At 42.2% G+C, this 21,180-nt stretch overlaps 1 protein-coding gene across 2 annotated transcripts; it reads right to left on the bottom strand.

Annotated features, from left to right (window-relative positions):
• Positions 1-3,140: 3,140 nt before the first annotated feature.
• On the bottom strand, positions 3,141-21,019 carry pik3r2 (phosphoinositide-3-kinase, regulatory subunit 2 (beta)). Of its 2 annotated transcripts, none has more exons than XM_085929526.1 (16): positions 20,826-21,019; positions 14,365-15,225; positions 8,084-8,176; positions 6,423-6,500; positions 6,093-6,245; positions 5,799-6,009; positions 5,639-5,724; positions 5,453-5,558; positions 5,168-5,266; positions 4,891-5,071; positions 4,543-4,662; positions 4,209-4,351; positions 3,936-4,112; positions 3,785-3,856; positions 3,489-3,659; positions 3,141-3,406 (listed from the first exon to the last, which is right to left on the bottom strand). In XM_085929526.1, exons 2-16 carry the CDS (start codon positions 14,681-14,683, stop codon positions 3,199-3,201), a joined length of 2,217 nt encoding a protein of 738 aa, XP_085785652.1. In that variant the 5' UTR covers positions 14,684-15,225; positions 20,826-21,019; the 3' UTR covers positions 3,141-3,198. The 2 variants fall into 2 exon arrangements, with proteins under 2 accessions (XP_085785652.1, XP_085785653.1); XM_085929527.1 differs by lacking the exon at positions 20,826-21,019 and adding an exon at positions 16,690-16,824.
• Positions 21,020-21,180: the final 161 nt, after the last annotated feature.

Here is a 21,180-nt window from a genome sequence, read left to right as displayed (position 1 = left end):
AAACAGCGGTAAAGCCCAAAGGAGATCACGGTCGTGTAAATGTTGCGAAAGAAGGTTGTTTGTCGGTAAAGGTGAGCGATTGACTTGTAACTGAAAGCGGACTTTGTTAATTGTATCTTTGTGATCAAATGAAAATATAGATTTTATAGCCCTTCATCACACACTTATGTTCTACAGCTGAGTTTGGCCATTGTTTTAAAATCCAAAAATACTGACCTGTCTCCTCTGCACAACCCTTCTAGAAAAAATACAGTTTCTTTCTTATTTGGCAAGCGGTGAGATTCCTAACGGAAATTGTGTCAGCGAGTACTGTGCTTTGAAAGGGAGACCTGAATTCAAACAAATACGGGAGAAGAAGTGTGGAAATGGAAAAGCAAATCTCCGCATACGAGTGTTGTTGTGCATAGTACAAGCACGCATCATGCTTCAATGTACAGTGCTGAGCAAATTTATTAGAGCATTGATTTTCAAATTGTGGAATTCCCTCTATCAATAAATCTTTATCAATAGAGCGCTTTTCATATTAAAAAAAAGTAACTCAAAGTGCTTTACAGATTAAAATCATTCTCAGCCCCCAAACCCCACTTTAGCGGTTGGCACCCAAATACACTTGCATTTAACTTCTACGTTCAATATATTAGCCTTCAATCTTTAAGACCTGTTTTTTTTTTGTAATCAAATATTTATTTAGGTAGAATCTTAATGTAACTTTGATGTGCAATACATTTTGGTTGTATAAGTGGTTCTTAACCTTGTTGGAGGTACCGAGCCCCACCGGTTTCATATGCGCATTCACCGAACCCCTCTTTAGTTTAAAAATAAAAATATTTTTTTCAAATTCAAGACAGATGTTTTTTACTGGTACACAAAATGAGTCGTGCATGAACTTACAACAAATGACATAACTGCAAATCAGTGTGACTTATGCTGTTGCCTTTGCGAGCTATGCGTCATCCCGAATTTACACAATAAATCAGGTGTGTTCGGACCTCCGCAGTGGAGGCTCTACCGAACCCCTGAGACCGACTCGCCGAACCCAGGTTAAGAACCACTGGTTTTGATGGAATCCATTTTTGGAGTACATATGTTTTTCATTTTCCTAAACTTAAGCAAAGTGTTCATATTCAAACTGTGCATACTGTTACAGTAGCTCACAATAATATTAAATATACTTTTTTTTAAAGATAAAATGTTTGAGAACCACTGGTCTCATAAATTTGTAAAGCACTGTTCATACACAACAAGTAAAAAAGCAAACACAAAGGACTCCGGTAATCTCTCTGACCGCAAACAAACAAACAAAAAAAAATGCTTTCTCGTTCTTGCTACATGGAAAAGACATCCTTCATTTGGCTCACATTAGCTGGATGCTGGAAATGGAATCGAAGCGCCACTCTGAAAACAAGAAACCACGAGCTCGCATACAGCGACTGCATGTATGGCTGAAATATATGCTTATATTACTGCTTTTTCGTTTTTTTTTCTTGACATTAAATCTACAGCTCTGTGAGTCAAGCTTGCGATAAAACCAACAGCCGAGCGCAAGGAAGGGGAAGTACCGTGAGTGAATATTATTTCAAAAAAACATCTGCAAGGACCGCAGAGAAACAGTTTAACTAGGAACAAAAGCAAATACAGTACCGAAGATACAATAAACACACATCAATTGATGCTCTGCGAGTGCCTTCTTTAGCATATAGGAAGCAGACACATACAATAAGCACTAACAGTTAAGTCAATGGCTACAGCTGCTACAGTCTTGAAAAGGACCCAAAGAGAAGGAAGGAAACAAAAACAACTTGGATGCATTTTCCACTATTTTCAGTCATCCTGAGGAACTGCATTCATCAATGTACCTGCCCATCTAGTGTATTGTGACTGAAACATTTCACGAGATGTACCGTGCATTCATTTTTTTTTTTTTATCGCGTTATCCCTCGTCAATTTAAAAGGAGGCCTGCTGAGATAGAGCAACAAGCCAAAGCGCTTGGAAATAAAGCCCCCCCCCCACCTTACAAAAAAAAAAGGTATATTTTAAAGCTGCAGCTTTGTGTACTTTGACAGCCTTTCTTTCCCGACTCGCTCTTTACTAGTGACACAGGCTTGTGGTCATTCAAAGCTATCACTACGGTACTTACACAAGCGTCAAATTCAATTAGTACAAGCCCCTAAAACTATCCACTCCACAAAATGTCCAACCTTTCCCCCTTCCCCAGGCTCCAGTGACAACACCACACCGGTCCAATGCTTTCTTAGCCGACTTAAGGTGTGAAGCGAGCAGCCTGGTTGAGCCAAGCCAGTCCTTTTCACAGGATGACAGCTCAGGCTTTTGTCTATGGAGAGTTTGCAGGCAGTCTGGGGATAACAGTTTGGGCCTTTGTCTATAAACAGCGATCATGTGTTTAAGGCAACAAAAAAAAAGTGCCTCCTGTTAAGAAGAAGAAGAAGAAAAAAAATCACCCTCCTCTAAATGAGAAGCTATTTTTGTGTGCTTAGCGTGTATTGTACATTTTCACACTGAGTTGGTGCAACTTACACTGTATAGCAGTGGTTCCTAACCTTGTTGGAGGTACCGAACCCCACCAGTTTCATATGCGCATTCACCGAACCCTTCATTAGTAATTTTTTAAAAAAAAATTGTCAAATTCAAGACTGATTGCTTTACTGGTGCACAAAATGAGCCGTGCATGAACATCACCTTGTTCAAAGAACAAAACTGTGCATGAACTCACAACAAATGACAAACCTGTAAATCAGTGTGCCTTTGCGAGACCAGTTCAGATATACGCAATCACGAATTTACACGATAAATCAGGTGTGTTCGGACCTCCGCAGCGGAGGCTCTGCCGAACCCCCTGAAACCGACCCACCGAACCCCGAAAGTTCGATCGAACCCGGGTTAAGAACCACTGCTGTACAGCCATGGCTGGCTAAAGACGGGCCAAGTGTAACAGTGCTGAAGTAACAAGTCGCTATGTGGGTTGTGAAGCCATGCTGCTAGCAAGACGTGCTCGTAGCCGCTCTGGGATCAGATGGAATACACACCCCGGCCACTAGCCAGAGAGTCATGCTTGCTAAGATGATTTAACTCGCCAATTAAACACAAGAACAGAGCCCCCCCCCCCCATTCCCCTCCCCAATGTACGAGAGTGAAAACTCCCCCTCCCTGGTTGTGCCCCTTGTCTGCTGGTGGTGAATTCATCTGGGGTGCTGGCTGTGATTCTGAGAGCGGGCCAGAACTGGGTATGCTAGATTTACATTCAGCTGGTCATTGTGTTGGATCAAGGAGACGTTTTTGTAATGAAGCACCAGATCTTTGAGGGAGGAGTAGAGATTGTATGGCTCAGCGAATCCGTAACCTGTGGCCGTCTTGTTGATGACGCAGTGTTTCGTGTCTCCATCCACACTGCAACGAGGGAGAAGAAGCTACTCAATACCCAAGAAGCTTACGCATCCAAAGAACTAACCAAATGGAAATGTAGACTTACACAACAGAACAGGCATACGAGCCCTTCTGTGATTGGCTCTCACGGATGAGGAAGGTTCCGTCACATTTGCCCCTTAGCAATTCCTCGGCCTGGGTGCGCTTGATGTCTCCCACGTACCAGGTGCACTCGTCATGATGGGGCGAGCCCTCGTCTTCCTCCAGCGAGTACGAGCTGGAAAAGCGGGCGCCGTAATTACGAGACGATGCTGATCTTTTTTTTTTGGGCTAAATGAACGCATGTGCTGGAGTATTCGTCTTTAATTCCTGAGCCGAGTGTCAACACACACACACACTTACTCGTCAGCGTCGTTCTTTATACCCAGCCATTCGTTAATCTTTTTCTGCCTTGTACCCTTCTGTGTCAGCCATCTGAAAACAAGACCGACATACATTGAATGCAGGAAGTCACATTTGACCAAATTAGTGTCGTGTACGTGCGTTGCCTTACATCAAGTATTGGTCTCGAATTTTGCGTAGCTGCATGAGATCCGGCTTGAGGCTGTTCATCTTCTTATCGATTTCTCTGTTATCAGAGACCTGCTCTCGCAAGTCCTGCTCCAGCTTTCGCTTGCTGTCGTGGATCTCTTTCACGCGAGACTTCAAACGCTCCGAGTTGCTCTGGATTCTGATTGGACGGAAAAATGGAAACAATGTCAGAATCAAAACATGTCGCACAACAGGCACATTGTTAATGAGCCCATGAAGCAAAACTCCGACTCACTTCTGAATCTCCTTTTCATTGCCCTCGCGCTGGAAGCGCTCCAGGGACTCTTTGCTGTAGCGTTCCTGAGTCTCACATTGCTCCTCAAATATTTTGATGGTCTCGTTGAAGGCCTCGATGGCTGTGCGCTTCGTCTGCAGTTCCTGTCATAGGATTGTAATTGACCAATGACCATGAAGTTATTTTTTTTTTTCTCCTTGGTTTTATTTATCTATTTAAAATTGTAATTTAGTTTGCCACATTATATTTTAGGTAGAATTATGAGCTGAACTGAATAAGCATTTTTTTTCATACATGTAACCTACAACAAAACATTTTTTAATCAAAGTCATACCTGTGAAGTGCGCGTGTACTCCTCGTACAGGGTGTCGTACTCGCGACTCTTCTCTTGGTATTGCTCGTGATAGATCTTCAGCTGCTCACCAACCTCCTCTATGCTGTTCTCCTTCACCAGCTGAACCATGCAAACACAAAAGTTTTAAGTATTGAGAAAGACACTATAAACTGAGATTGAAGAGGATTGAATTTTTATGTTCTACATCTCATTTATTTGCTTTTAAGGTGCTATTTTCAACTCGGTCACATTTGTGAAGCCCACAAAATCCAAGAATGGACTTAAAAGTCAACCTTGTGAATGTTAACGTTCATGAATGCTGTTGACTTTGTGGCCAATTGCACCAACCTGTTGGCATTTGGAAACAGGGTAGAGAAGTTTGGTGTCTAGCTTGGCGTTGTACTGGGCCAAGGACTCGTGCCGGTAATGGTTGATCAGCTCAACTACGGACAGGAAAGTGAGAGGCTCTGAGAAGCCATAGAGGCCATCCCTGTGGTAAATCTTTATAAGTTTGTTGTTTCCTCCTCTCCTATAATGGGCAAGAAAAAAAAAAAAAGATGAACTTATTTTCAATTAAATTGATAATTTTCTGAGATCTTGCACAATTCCAATAGTGTCTCTTCACCTGAGGGTGAGGGTGTACTCGCCCTCCAGTTTGCTCGAGGCATCTCGGACAAGGAAAGTACCATCCGGAGTGTCTCGTAATTTCTCATTTACCTCCTCCCTGCGAACGAGCAAATACACTTATCAACGTTTTCCACTGCAACTGATCAGCTACAAAATCTAATACATTCCAAAGTCAGTAGCCTTGCAAAAAAAAAAAAAAAAAAAAAGGCACTAATTATGTGCGTATTAAGATGAACACATTTATTATTAAATGAAATAAATGAGTTTTAACAGACATTCCTACCTGGATATTTCTCCCCAGTACCATTCAGCATCACTGAGAAGTGTGCTTGTTGTGTCTGTCATGGCTGTGGTTGTGACTTTTGTCTTTGTTGGCTTTGCTGGAAGAACTGGAATCAGACACAAGTCAAAATTTCTGGCTCCACCCCTGCTGTTGGTAAATAGGGAACAATGAATAGACAAAAACTACCTGGTGGTGTGAGGTCTTGTTCTGCAGTTCTCTCAATCAGAAGTCGTTGCACTACAAGGGCAGGCAACTCCTCATCTAACGACAACCTGCCAAACCATTATTTGATAATTGCTCTGCATGGCAGCCACCATTAATATCTACGTTCTGTTGTCAAACTTACAATGGAGTGGTGGGGCCTGTCCTCATCAGCAGCGGTCCAAAGATTTTACCCAACGTGTGTGTGTCCAAACCGTTGCTGGCTTGCGCCTGGGTCACCTTGGCCAGGTGTGCCAGGAGGTACTGCAGGGTGAGGCGGTGATGGAGAGGGACGGAGGCGGAGCTCTCGAGGACCTGGCTTACCTCTCTGTCATGGCTGCCAGCTACTGCACCACCTGGAGGAGCGATTCATGTAGCAATGTCAGTCATTAGCATGCAAGATCATTCTTGTAAAGAGGTAATCAAAAGTGCTTTCTACCTGCTGACTGCTGTAGGTCCTGCTGCTGCTGCGTGACGGCAGTTTGAAGATGAGCATAGGTACAGGCAGGGATGACAGGTGAGGGAAGGTCTCTCAGGTAGTGCAAGACACACTCGGACAAAATGCCCACATCGGTCTGAGTGATGTCACTCTCTGCATAAAAGGACAGTCAACAATGTTACCTATCGTACAGTGTGCCAATAATGCATGCCACAAAAAACGTGTTATTCTCCTACATCAGAATCTTGGATACATATCATAGCAAGCGCTGTATAAGGAAAAATTAGGGCTAATAATTTGGGTAACTACAAGTTGTCAAGGTTAACTTACCTGGAATCAAACTGTGCAGTGGACTGTCCGAAATGGAGGAACTAGTAGTCATCCTGTAAAGAGTTGGGGAGTCCAAACCTAGGAAACAGAGCAGGGAAAAAAAAAATCAACTAAATTATATGTGCCAGCACTAATGAAACCACAATACTCTGATTATTTTTTGTTTGTGTAATAAGAGTTATACAGAATAACTCAGGGTAAGGAAGGCGCCATGTGAAATCTTAATCAACCGCTCATTCGATTTTATACACACTAAAGCTGAACTCGACTATTACTGTTGGTTGCATTGAACTTTACGGCTCACTTGTGTCTGGGTTCGGTCACATGATGTTCACAGCCTGAGGGCACTGTGGTGTTAATTTCAGTTTTCAGCAGGGGGCGATGCGGGATAAAATGTCATCCTCATGAGATGAATGAATTCTTAAATGAATTTGACTCGGCAGAGTAGTGTGACCAACATTTATGACACTTGGGCAGACACACCAACGTCATGCATGGATGTTTTTGTTCTTTTTTACATCCACAAAAACCATCTGGTAATTCCACATACGGCCAACTCAAGAGAAACATTTTAAGATTTTCCACATACAATACAAGCCAATACAAGTAACTTTCTTTCCTCCCGCTATTTCCACTTTGGAAACACGGTGTGAACTCTGGGCAACAACATTACTCATTTCAAATGCATAAAAATCCTCCAGGAACATTGAGTCTCGAACGTTTGCGTCAGGAGGGTCATTTCTTGACACAACCCCGTCTCTCGGGTAGTTTTATAGTTTTTTTTTATATATATTTTTTTTTATAGTTTTATATGTTTTATACAATGTTCATAATGGCAATTATCCTATTAGGCTAACATTTGTTAACATAAACGATGGCATGGATATTCAAGCTAGCTTTTAAGGAAACACTTACATTTAATTGAACTATTATTGGTGGTTGCATTTTAATATTTATTATTTGTTGAATATTAATGCCCCCCCATCCATTTAAAATGGCCGTTAGAGTTTTGCTATTTGCTATACCATTTCTTGCCGTGTGTGTCTGCTATAATGTTGTTTCTAATAAATAATGCTCAATAAATAAAATTGAGTTGACTTGAGCAATTACGCTTTATCCTTTAATCCGATTGAATTGTCTTACATTGTATTTTATTATGTACCAATACGTTGAGGTTCTGTTTGTCTTGATTTAAAACACGCAACATGTTTTCTTGCGGGCTGGAATGAATTAATGTCATTTCAACTGAGCAAATTGATTTGTTACACAAATGAAGTGAGCTATCCACAAGTCAAGGCACCATGTACTGTACTTAAATTGAAATTGACCAATTACTACAAAGAGTACACTGTGCCCAAGTACGGCAGGAAGTACTGCGTGATGTCCTCAGCGTGTTGCAGTTGTCAAATGAAACAGATGTCGACGGTCTGCGTTTGAGTCTTTATACGTGCAACTAGACAACAAAGGAGGTAATGTCGCTTGGACACAAGCGATTTAACGTGCGAGTGGACCCACTTGTCTGTACATCGACACTTGTGCAAACGCTGGCGTGAGGGCGAGAGGCAGATGGCGCGAGAGAGGAACACGATCGCACATGGATGGAAACAGAGCGAGGCGGACCGGCGATTCACTTGGCTGCCCGACACGGATATAGAATCTACCTCTTTGCTCTATGGCTTGGATCAGGCTGACGAGGGCGGCGGGAGCCGTCTCTAGTGGTGTGAACTGCTCACTCAGGTCGGGCACCGAAGCAGCTGAAACAACAACGCAAATCACCGTTACGCGTCAATCGCAGAGCCTCCAGAAAGCCCTGGGGATTGACAGCTACACAGTAAACGGGGGATCATTTAGGTACTTGGCGAGAGTATACAATGTTAAAGAACAGGTCAGCATATAAAAAGGTCAGCATATAAAATGTAATTTTAGCCTGTTTGGCAGGAAGCACACCTGTCCACCGAAACCTGTGGTTCTCGAACTTTCGACACCACGTAAAAAAATACTTCGCTCTCCAAGTATCGCTATGGGGTTCATCAAAAACAAATCTTTATTCAGAGAAAAGTTCATAGTTTGAAGTTTTCATAGTAATAATAGCAATTCACCATTTTTTTTTTGTGGTCGTTGGAGCAGAAAAGATTTGGTTTCTACAAAATGTGACCTCAAAAATGTGTAAAAGGACAAAGATCAACAATCGCAGGAATTTTGATGATTTGTGTTTGCTGGATAAGAAAAAAATGAATGAAATGGTTGTTATGTCATTAATTGTGAGCAGGCACGGCTCCAGATTGAGAGGCTCGACCAATTTATAGGGGGATTGAAAAAAAAAAGTTCATGCATCCACTTTAGAATACGAAATAATTTAATCATTTTAAAGTTACCATTTTAAAATTCCCATTGGATGAGAAAATGCACTTAAAAAACTTCCAAGTAACACAAGTTGTTTTTGTACTTTGCAACCGTCCGTTTACTAAACCAAACATGGCTTGGGTTCAAGTAAAAGATTACAGGAGAGTGAACGGGTGAAAAAAAAATTTCCCTCCCTCCCTCTTTCTTCCCCCTCCTTTTCTTTTCTCCTGTCGAGCTTTCTCTCCTTTCCTCCACTCGACTCTGTCCCGCTCGCTGCTTCGCCTTAGCTCTTTGCGTGAGTGGAGCACAATAAAGGATTTAATCAAAACTCCTGAACAAGCAAAAGCCCTGTGGCAGTTCGCCAGGCGCTGCTCGGCCAGGACATACAAGCACGCAGCAGCGCCTCCCATTCGGTCCCGGAGCAGAGCTGTTTGCTGGCTGGGGCGGTGAACGAGAGGGAGGTTGAGAGTGGTGGGGGTAACACCCCGAGCAGGGCTGAGCCGGGCCGGGCCTGACCGGGGCTTGGCACTAGGCTTCTGTTCCTGTTCAATTGCTGCTGATTATTAATTTGGGGAGTTCAGACAAGAAACGCTGTGTCAGCACATTCCATTCTTGCTCTCTTGCTCTGGTTCTTGTCCTCACTTTCCCCGAATGTCTCTCTTTCTATCTTGTGCTTCAACATTCCTTCTCCCGCTTCTCACCAGGACTTTTTTTTCTCCATTTCACCGCCTTTTGTTCTCTTAACTTTTTATCCAACTTCTCTCCCCCCCCCCTCCATTTCCTTCTCTCTCAGTTTCCATGCCTGCCAGTTAAACATGAAAACTTTGCCTGGCAGCGTCTTCAGCGCACACAGAGACAGACCTCCACTTCTTCTTTATCCCTGTCGGCCATCTGGACGGGCAGGCCCCTTCCCCCTCTTCTCTCAACCCAGTAGCTTTCACTTGGATGTACTTGTGCCGTCCTGACTTGACAGTTTGCTCCAAGCGGCATTGCACGTTAGCATTCTCCACAATATGCCTCTATTAGAAAATGCAATTATCTTAAAATTGTGTGGGAATGCTGACAGATGGCGTCACTGAGCCAAAAGGAACTAAATGAATTGAAGACTTTAACGCCGGTACAATATGTCATCGTGTGAGCAACAGATTTGACATCTGACATCTGATTGGATGTTTGGTTCTTGCAAGGGACCATTCCTGACAGAGTCCAACATTAACCCTTATAGGATGGTGGGCCAAGCTAAGTTGTGCTGGTTCTATTAGAATCTGTACTACCTGCGTATTTGGCAAGACTAAGATTGGAACACGTGTGACAGATTTGAGTGTTTGTGAAGTACTGCTATAATGTTACGGTTGTGAAAAGAACCTAAAGAGTCTGACGTCAACCTTTGACTTTGCTCATGGCATGTGAGTGTTATAATTCGCACAGCTGCTGAAGATCCATGTCATGCAAACAAAGGTTGACTTGAGGACAACCGATCAATGCTGCCATTTGTCTTACGTAAAAAGTCAGACGCTTGGGCTGGAACGAAAAGGGTCGAAAACTCAAGTTTAAAATACAGATGCGGCTAAATGCAGGCTTGCAGGGCTTATTATTACTTGTCGAGCCTGGCTGTGCGCAATAAAGGCAAATGGAAGGGTTGAGGGGAGGATGTGTCTCCAAATTCTTGCTAAAGGCGATGTTATTATAGCTCATCAATTCAAGCTAATCTTACGGAACTACTGGTTGATCAATCGCATCTCGGTGCAAAAATAACAAAGTTAACCACTAAATGGAATGCAACTAGTGGTTGGGGGGGAAGAACACTATGTCACTGGATACCCGTTTTGTGGTATGCCACGCTTGTAAAAATTATTTTTCAAAGCTGCAAAAAATTTGCATCAATGGTATGAGCTGCATTTTTTATATTTATTTACCCTAACATTTTTTTTTTAAATTAGAGACAGGCAAGTACCAATTCCAGCCATCAGGGTATTGGATCGACAACACGTATTTGTGAAGGCTGATGAAACCAGATACAAATCTGACATCAAGTAAGTTGGCAGTAAATGGCATTATTCTGCAGCAGTTGGACACATTTGTTCCATGAAATGTAAATATCAAAATTATTTTGTACTAGAGGTACCAGTACTCGGTACCTATGAGTAATCAAAGAGCAAATTCTCGTAATGGTATCAGTCTGGCAAAAAGTGGTATCATACATCTCTAATTTGTATTTTAGTCATCTCTAAGTTTCTATTTCTTAACAGCCCAAGTCCTTAAAAAAAGAGGAGCGGCCGATATTACACAATGGTGGTCATTCCAAACATGTGTTTGTTATGTTGAGTGGCGACAAGACCAGTTGGTGCTTGGCTCACCAATGGCGTGTAGCAGTATGTAATGCTGCCGCTCAAGTTACATGGCGACATGTCTCCGCTGCACCCCGACTAAACAGACACGCAATGTTTCAAGAGCGGGCAAGACCATCTATTCCTCTCTCACAACACGTTCAAGTCGGCCTAGACGACAAATGCAGCTGATTTGCACGAAATTCTAAATCTGGTTTCTGAAACTAAATAAAACCTGTACAAGAAAAAACAACAAGGTTCTAATATATCATGCAGAGAATTTTATAAAATTGAATTAAGAATGTTGTGGTGCCGATATAGTACATTGTTGTACATGTGTACCCTTACTAAGACTCTCAAAAAAAATGCTTCGATACTTTGACACCGATACCACTTTAGGTGGGGTAGGTAATGGATGACAAAACCGGTCTATGAAAAGTTTGTGTTTAAAATTTAAATACATTAAAAAAAAAAAATTTTTCACCACAAAAACATGACACCATCAAGTATTCAATCAAGTCAAAAATGAATACTTGTACTCAAACTTGGTCTAAAAAAGCAGTACCGGTGCATTTTTAAGGTTTACTTTATTCAAGCACTGCAACCTGAAACATGTTGCAATTGCTCAAGTTGAGGAACCAAATCCAGCTGGTTGCTATGCTTGCAGATGGATGGTTTGGCCTTGGCTTTCACCATTGCACCCCCCCTCCCTTTTCAGGCTGTCCACATCTTTTCCTATTCTCTGCTGTCTCGGATCCTCTCCCACCTCCTTCATGGATTCTTTGAAAGGCTTTTCCAAGTAGTGTGTATGTGTGTGTGTGTGTGTGTGTGTGTGTGGGGGGGGGGTTCTCTCCTTTCTGAGAACTGGCCCCGCTTACATGGTTTATGGGTGCCCAGAGACCGTATCAGACGTGTATGTGAATCGGGCTGCAGACAAGAGTGAAGCTGGACAAGAAGAAGGGAGGAGTTTGCACACATGCCAGATCAGGGTTCACCTCAGCAGGAAATTACAGTGAAGCCAAGGAAAGAGTGATATCAAAGGAAAATTAAAAAATAATAATTCTGGGTATAGCTGTAGTTTTTGCTTGTGGGGCAAATGTGATAATATATTAAATACAGTGAGCTTCCACATATTTGCAGTTCCTTCTGAACAGATTTACCTACTCAGGTTTTTTTCTACAGCAGCTAGCTTTGCTTACGTGCCAAAAATGCATCATCCCTGGATGCCACAATTTACAGAAGGGCCCGATGTTGTTATTTAAACTTCCAAGTGAGGCGGTGACGCCACGGATAAGCCCACTGCCCGTCTGACGGTCGGGAGGAGAACCAAAAGCACGTTAGCTCACGAGCTAGCTAGCTAATGGCTCAAGCATTTGCTCATGTTTTATTAATCATTCAAATTGAGGTATGGTAAATATAGTTATGGTTTTAAAGAAAATGAATATAGGCAATTTTAAACTTTTGGAAGTGTGAGAATTGTGTTTTTACTATTCGTGGTTGAGCTTGTTCCGTGTCCCGCAAAAGCTGTCTGGGGTCTATCAAAATGAAATGGTTACATTGTATTGCTGGACCTCCATGCCAAATGTAGCTGCGCTGACAAAAGCTCTTTTCACACAATGGCCAAAATGTCAGTTCCAACAGAGAAATGAAAGTGATATTTGTCAAATTTGGGTCTGACAACAGTGTCGGCCATTCATTCGCAAAGCTCGGCCCCCTCCTCGCTCCTTTCTCGCCAGCCCTCACGCCGAGGGTATCACTCGGTGCTACAGTCTCACCAAAAATCACCAAGAATTTATGTCGGCTGCCCAACTGGTTTGTCTCAGTCTGTCAACGCACCAGGATATTTATTCACTGGAGCACCTGCATTTGCTGATCCAAAAAAAAAAAAAAAAAAAAAGTTGTATGGCTTCTCACTAATTATCACTCTTAACTTTCCTGGAATCAAGAAGCGATCTGAAAACATTTGTGTTGCATCAAGTGAGTCTCTTGTGATAAGCGCTTTTCTGAAAAGAACAGGGAATTTCCTGGAAAAATTGAGCATCCGAATGGGGGACACTGTACTTGTGTGTGCAATGAATGCCCAATTGGTTTGAGTCGAGGTAATGCAGAGTTCACAGCCTACGTGCTCAGAGCCAAACCTCTGCCATCTGTCCAAAAAGCAGGGAGAATGACACCAAATTCGCCTTTTGAGTACAGGTTCATGCAGCGACGGTTCTTCTTTAATTCTGCCCAACCTTAATACTGAACTAATGGTCTGAAGACAACCTTTATATTGTAATAGTTAGCATTTCAGATTGGAATGATTCCTTGTCAATGTAGGATTTTTAGTCAATGATGGCTCTCCACACTTGATTTTGTCAGCTGAAATCCAGAAGGTGTTGCCAAGGTGGAAAGCTTCTCTGGAATTAAATGAACTTTTTATAGTCCCAGAGGAAATATCCATTAGCTTGTATTATAATGAAATGCTAATCACGTTTCATCGGGCAATACAGACACTTATGTGAATTACAGCAAGCGCATTCTAACTCATCTTAATTAAGGTACATTTGACACTATCAACATCAATTTGGTTGATATTTTCTTCAGATTCTGTTTTGAACATTCCTTGCTGCTTGTTTTATGATTTTGAAAGCAATTTTGTAATTATGAATAGGGGAAAGTATTATCAAAGTATTATCTTCAAATTTGACACATTGAGTGGAGTGTTTTTTTGGGGGAGGAATTTATGGTTTGTGTATGAACAAAATGTAGAATGCTGAGAGTGACAAATATACAAACAAAATGTACAATGTTGAGTGGGAAAAAAAATTCCATCTCCATTAAAGAAAAAGGGATATGTTATTTGACATTGCAGTTCACTGCTGATTTACGGCTTACTATCAAATTTAGGGATCCAACAATATCAGTGCTGAATTGCCAATCTCTGTAAGGTATTGTACAAAATTACAAAACCGCTTACTAAGGGAATTAACATTTGTATTCAAACGCTTTTGTTAATGATACATTTTGTTTTGTATCATTTAAGATGGGATTTATTCTGTTTGTGTTGTCTTGTTCTATGAATCTAGTGTTTCATAGTTTAAGGGGGGGGGTGTATAATGAATGTATACATTTGATAAAGTCTGACTTGCAATTCAGTTGTAATAAAAACTATCTTCTCATTTTTGACTCAAAAAAAATTTTTTTTTTTAAACGTCTGTCCTACAACTAATATTACAGCATTATATTGAAACATCACTTTCATTAGCAATCAACAATGCAATTGGCCTTACCTTGGCATGAGTCTGGTGTTGGAGCAACCGGTAAGGGTCGCTGAGACCTGGGTTGACTGGACGGGTGCGCCATCTTGACAGGGCCCACATATTCGACATACGTTCCGGGGAAGTCGCCCCTCTGCTTGGAGCGCTCGTTGTAACCGAGGAGCCAGCCGAGGCACTCGGGCTTCACTGCGCAGCCCTCGTGGTAGTTCTCTACAGACAGGAGCGAGGCCTTGCTAACAATCAGGAGGTCCCCTGGTTGCAGATCCAAGTCTTCTTCCTGGTCCTTGGTGAACGCGTAGAGGGCACGGTACTGGAAACCTTCGGTTGCCATTTTGCCAGGGAAGCACAATTCAAAATGGCTGCCCAGTGGAGGATTATATGGTGCGGGCCAAGTACCCCTGCAAAAAGTGGGTCCGGCTAGACAGAAATCCCCCACGAGAAAGCAGCAAACGACAAGTTGGATGTTGCGGGGTGGCTTTAAGTGGGGGTGGATGGGACCCACGGAGTCACCCGAAGCTGAGAAGCATTTTTACAAGTCCGCAAGGTAGCGCTTGACCTCTGCACGCTTATTTCAGACCTGACCGGTGTTGAAGTGGTGCACTTTCCTCAACTTGATACCCCGGTTGAGCCAGATGATGGAGCAGAGGGAGAGCGTAGGCAACATGCTCCTTATAGCGGCGAACACCTGCTGGCGGCTGGATACTACGGAAGCAGTCGGGTTAAAAATTGGCCAGTGGAGGGCCGCGTATCGTCGGCTCCCTGCAGTCGAATGAAGTGGGCTAAATTGGTGTACCAGTGGCGGAGTGGGACGCTTTTTAATCCTCTTCGGTTCTGTAAAGCTCCCACATGTTCTGGACAGGGATTATGAGCAACCTGCAGGACATTAAAACCCAGAAAAAGAGAGAAAAATGTGAAAAGTGAATTTGAAAAACATATGAAGTGCAAGTCATTCGATCGAGCCGAGCATAAATATAGCGGTGCCTACAGTGTTTATGTGCAACGAAGCTTCAAACCGCATGAAAATGGCGAACGGTGGCAGCGCCATGCATTTGTGCAGTCTTCGGAAAGGACACGGATCGCGTGATGCTGCTGTGTCATAACCAACAGCGGACCTGGTCCCTGGACGGGAGCCTCCATTGCCTTCGCTCTGCATTCACACACTCACGGCTTGAACCGATGCGACACAATTTTCTCAGGAACATGAACTTTGACTGTGAAATCGTGCCATGCAATTCCCAAGAAAAACATTTTCGTTGAAGGAGCATGCAAAGGAAAACAGGACTTGTGTTTATGCTTGGGGGGGAGACTAGAATTGGGCGGACCATGCAAAAGGCTTCGTAGTAATTTATTTTTTGCAGAAGAGAAAAGAAAGCAACTCTGTGTTGCCTGCAAAATGTTTTTGGCTTCATTCTGTCAAAAGAGCTACATCATTCAGTGTCACGATGACAGATTTGTAGCGTCAAGTGATGCCAACGCCGATCACGTAAAACACATAAGAACAAAATATCATCATCATGGAACCACATTGCGTTCAGGCAACGCAAAAAATATAAAAGCGCTAAATAAAACCAAATATTGACGTCAGAGCTGCGTGCAAAGGCCACAAATTTCATCCGAATAATTGTTATAGCTGTTTTTGAAAATGTGACCAAAAATATGTGCGCGTCTTTTTCCCGCACCATCTGAAACATAAGCGGGCCTGAATGTTATAAAGTTGCGTTTGAAAATGGCAACTGGACCGAGGGAAGGGATGGCGAGCGAGGAAGAAGGGAAGAGATTAGGGTTTGCCGATTAAGTGCGGACAACATCTGCGGTCTTTAGACCAGCCAAGGACGATGATTATGTTATCGGGGGTGAAGGTAGACAAGCCAGGACGGCCTGGATGCAAGTTTTGGTTTTTGGTGGCAAGAGTCGCAAGCTATTTAGAGACGTTGGGGAAAATAGAACCAAAAAAAAAAACGTTCAAAACCAAATAACCTTAGGCCTGCTTTGCAAGGCCCAACGTTGTGCAACCAAAAAAGCTGGATGAATAGATACTGTTGAGAGTGATGCATTGCAGGCACGAAAATAAAAGTAGGTGAACGCACGCTTTAAAAATATAAAAACAAAACAAATGCATAATCGTACCGGTTAGCTATGAATACCAAAAGGAATGCTTTCGGACCACATGACACCGTGGTCCCCTCACGGCATTTGGAGAGAACATAAATTCCTTATTAAAACGTGTAGACGTACGATATTATTTTGCCTTTTTTGGGAAAAGAAAAAAAAAAAAGAAAAAAGGTAGCGATCGAAGAGTTATCGCGTCGAGACCATGCAGCCGAGTACAGCACTCACCCCACTTTTGGTTGAGAGAGAAGCCGGACAGACTCAGCCAGACTCTCCGTTCAACATCCTTCCCAGTCGAGAAGCGAGAGGTGCCAGGCTAGACACGTGGCACTGGCATACCCAACCACAGCCCGCAGTCCTCACACCACCATAACCACCCCCCCCTTAGTCCTACCCCCTCCCTTCTCCCTCCACCTGCTCTACCCCCCCCCCCCCCCCCCCAACAGTCCTGCCTCTGACTGACACCCCCCCCCCTTCCCCATCCTCACTCAGCAAAAAAGTCCAATGGTTGATCCAGTTACTGTCTGGTTTGTTTACAGTCCGAAGGCTCCGGCTGGGAACAAGTTGAAGAAAAGTCAAAGGCAAATGTGGTCGCGAGCGCCCTCGCACGCTAATCCATTTTCGACTAGTGGTACGAGTGGTGTAAGGTGAAAAAAGAGTCGCCCAAGTCCTGCTCAGAGAGTGTTGAAGAAGCAGTCCCCCGTGTGAGGTAGCAGCTGGCTGGCTCGGCATCACAAGATCCATTTTTTTTTATTTTTTATGATTACAACTTTCTATTCAGTCATAGAAAGGAAGCGGGCGAGAAAAAACGGAGCACTTTACTGTCAGCGGACTCCAAACGGCTGAGGGAGACCACGGGAAAATAATTAATGAATAGGCAGCAAGTAACTCACTGTTGCTAGAGCGAGGGAAAGCTCTTCCCGCGACGTGATTGGCTGCCGCGCGCACCATGTGCTACTCAGTCACCAGAGAAGCCGGGCAAATCAAGGAAACGTTCTAATATTAGAAAATGTTTCTAGGCAGCCATGATACATCTGACCCAAACAAATACACCGTTTCACCACACGTAGGCCCTTTATCTGAAACTTAAGCCACATATTTGATGACATCAGACACACCAAAAAATCATCATTATGTGGAAATTGTGGCAAACATTCCAGCATATTCAAATACAGTGACAACTAAGTGGCATATTCGTATCATGACACCGGAGTTATGAAATATGTACATCATCAAATAAAAACAAAATAATTGAGAAATTTAACCCGAGAGTATGTCATTCATGTCTAATGTTGGTGTATTTAATTGTAATTACTTTTATGGCTATTTATTCCTTTATTGTTATATTTTAGTCGTGTATTTTAGAACTAAACTAATTATCATCTGTATGTCATCTTAATTTTAAAACCAAGAATATAAATTAGAAGTGAAAGCAAATTTGTATAAAAAAAACAATAAGTTCAATATTTTAAACAAAAAAAAAACAATGTTATCATTGTACGGTATTTAGCCACAAGGTCCGACAAATATCCAGTATGCTCTCTTGCTGGTGAGATTACATAACATGTTCCTGTGCAATCTTTTCTCAGATGTCTGATTTAGCAAACAAACTCAAAAGTAAGAGCGTCACCATTCCATCGAGAGTCACGTCTAATTGTGTCACCGTATAATTAGGTGAAGCCAAATTTGACACATTTTGCTTTCAGAAGAACCAGGTGTCGACAACTGCAAACATTTGCAGTAGTTCATCGACACACACCAAGTTTGGTGAACAAACATCTGAATATAATGTTGAACTAAAGCGTATGTCTACAAAAAAATATATATATATATGGTGACTGAATGGAAGGAAACAATTAATACTGTCAAGACTTTCTGGCTGTGCTGCTGGGTAGCTGACGACCGAGGCACCACGCATACAGCCTGGCCTGGGCTGGCCTGGCCTGGCCTCAGGCCATGGAGCCACATGCAAGTGAAAAATCTCCTGCGCCACAGTGGAGACTAGAAACAGGCCAACCTTTCAGGAGGACGTCGTCTCCTAAAATGGAGGATTGGGTATCGCGCAATGTTCAAGTCGTGACACCGATGTTTAATGAAAACATTTGCGACAAGCTAATAAATTGTGGCACAGAGAGACTGATGGGGGCCACAAAACTCACTATTACTCAGTTTCTACTGGGAGCACAAACAAAAAAGAAATTAGCCACGATCAAATGCTTTCCTCTTCAAATGTTCTTCCAGCCATCATTTTCTGTCAAATTATTATCCACTGCTCATTGTTTAATTTCTCTACTTCAACATTTTAGCCTTGCCATAACAAAAGGCCTTCACGTGTTTAGAATGTGGGGCCTAAAGATATTGTCTGTTACTATTTTTGATCAAATTGCACCATTTCAGTTTAACTGGGCCTCCCCTGCAGGAGGATTTCGAACAAAAATAACCCCAGCTGGACTCCATCTGGTGAAATGTGAAGTGAAGGAGCATACGTTTGATTCCAACTCCTCTGGAAAGTCACGCTTAGCATTTAGAGGATTTAGCCACTTTAAAAATGAAGACTCTTGGAAATAGGCCCAAAGTACACCGAGCAACACGACTGGAGAATCATATTTAAAAAAAAAAAAAAAAAAAAAATTATGACTTGTGCGCATATAAACCATCTTACTGCAACAAGAAAAAGTACGTTTTGATGCGGCACACTGAACCACAAACAACATGGCATGACTGTAGAAGAAGTAAATTCCCCTGGCCACTGTATCTAAAATATAATTAAGACCAGGCTAATTAAATCAGCCAATTATGGCTCTTCAAACATCGTCCATAATAAACCAGCCAAATGGCTGATATTTTAACCTTTAAACTTTTTACAGCAGTTGTACACAAGTAACACTGGTATCATTATGTAATGAGAAGAAACAGGTTAGAAACAAAAGTAGAAAGTGGATTTGAGAGGCTCCGTTCATTAATGTTTTTCAGCGATAGTTTCTGAGTCAAATCTGGAACGAAATTGTATTTGGTGTGAATTTGGCTATTTGACAGGGTATTTTAAATTTCTAAACATAGCAAAACTAGTGGCTGTCAATGACTTGAGTAGTAGCTCAGAAGTAGCTTTCAGTTTAAACAAAAAAAATGTTGGTTTTTTTACATTTAGACCATTTTAAACCTAATTTTTAGCTGGCTGAAAGACAATTGTAAGATCATTTGATTTTGTCCCATCCGAGTTTTAATTTTACATTGTTTTACCAGCAAATTTCTAACAGTGAATTATTTTTACCTTTAAAAAAAAATAAAAAATACTCGCCATCGGGACTAGTAAACGGAATTGGAGGAGTCGATTGCCAATTACATCACAGTGCCTCAGGGCGCCAACATCATATGACAAAACCAAGAAAACAGGTGAGCTGTGCCGACAAGTGGCAGTGGAAGGCAAAATGCCCCCCAACACACACACATGGATAAAACCAAGTGGATTGGTCTCCTTAGTTCACATTAATCAAAAGAAATATTTGTAGGAATGTTTACACACGATACATAGATTTTTTTTGTACAGAAAATATTTGACTCGACTTCCCCTTTAAATACTGGAGTTAAATCAGTTTTTACGAGTCTCTTTTTAACAAAAGTACATACCTGTACTTCTATTTATGTACACAGTGTGTATACTTTTATCACCTCTGTGCACACAAGCGGTCTGAGATATTAGACTTTCATATTACAGTTATTCTCAAAGTGTGGTACAGATAGCACAAGAGAGCAGAGACAAGAGTCAGTACAGTTCGGTTGTATTTAACATTTAAGTTCAATACTTTAGCATTTAATCTTTAAGAACAACTTGTTTGCAAACATTTGTGGAGGTACATTTTCATTTCATTTTTATATGCACTATCTTGATATTTTAAGTTAATTATTCATTAAGTAACCCCCCCCCATATTTAGTCCAAATGCTAATGTTCAAACTGTCCATAACGTTACAGTGGCTACAATAATATTCAACACACATGCGTTTTGACAAGTTTCTTTTAAAAAGTATTTTTTTTAAAAACGTCAACGTCTCGTGAACCATTCTCCACTAAATCAGTTCAAAAACAACATAAGACTTCAAGAAAGCAACTTTTTACGAAATGAAAAGCAAACTAACTTCCCAACACTTTACAATGCAATTAAGGCGGCTAGCAACATTTGCTGCGCAAGTGATATTTAAATGTACAACTTTAATTTTAGATTTAAAAAGTCCCCCCCCAAAAAAATATAGTGCAACGAAGCTGGTGTCGCCAAACGCGATTTGAGGCTTCCACCATTTTCCAGTAAGTTACAGTGGCTGCCTCGCAGTACTGGAAATGTGCAATAAGTTGGAGGGGAAAACTCACCCGTGGATATTTGTTGAGTCTTCTTAATATTTAGTCGCGTTGTTCGAAACTCTGCAAAATGGCAGAAGGAATTGGTCAATGTGGGGAAAGTTTCACAGCAGCTTTCCAGTGGTGCACGCAGCTTGCTCTTCTCTTTTCCTTTCGCCTTCTTTTCTTTTCCCGTTCAGAACTCCCTGCTCCCCTGCACAGCCATTTTCCAGCACGGCAAGGGAGGGGAGGGGGGGGGGTCGACGCGTGGGAACAGCCAGGAGGCAGGAGGATAGCGGAAAGAGCCGAAGCGGTACGGAAAAGTTCGACCACAGGCTCCGGATGGACTCGGCCTAAAAAAGTGAAAGTTGAAACCATTCACGTTGTA

This window comes from Syngnathus leptorhynchus, chromosome 14 (genome assembly GCF_054491065.1).
Source record: "Syngnathus leptorhynchus isolate UIUO chromosome 14, UIUO_Slep, whole genome shotgun sequence".
NCBI lineage: Eukaryota > Metazoa > Chordata > Actinopteri > Syngnathiformes > Syngnathidae > Syngnathus > Syngnathus leptorhynchus.
The sequence above is the reverse complement of the archived record's forward strand: the minus strand, read 5'-3'. Positions and strand labels throughout refer to the sequence as shown.

Bases quoted from the DNA above. Each gene is read 5' to 3' on its own strand.
- pik3r2 (XM_085929526.1), bottom strand. From the start codon at position 14,683: ATGGCAACCGAAGGTTTCCAGTACCGTGCCCTCTACGCGTTCACCAAG. The intron at 8,177-14,364 runs GTAAGGCCAATT...TTGTTGTTTCAG, and splicing joins AACACCAGACTCATGCCAAG to CTGCTTCGGTGCCCGACCTG. The intron at 5,559-5,638 runs GTAGTTTTTGTC...GTCTGATTCCAG, and splicing joins ACAAGACCTCACACCACCAG to TTCTTCCAGCAAAGCCAACA.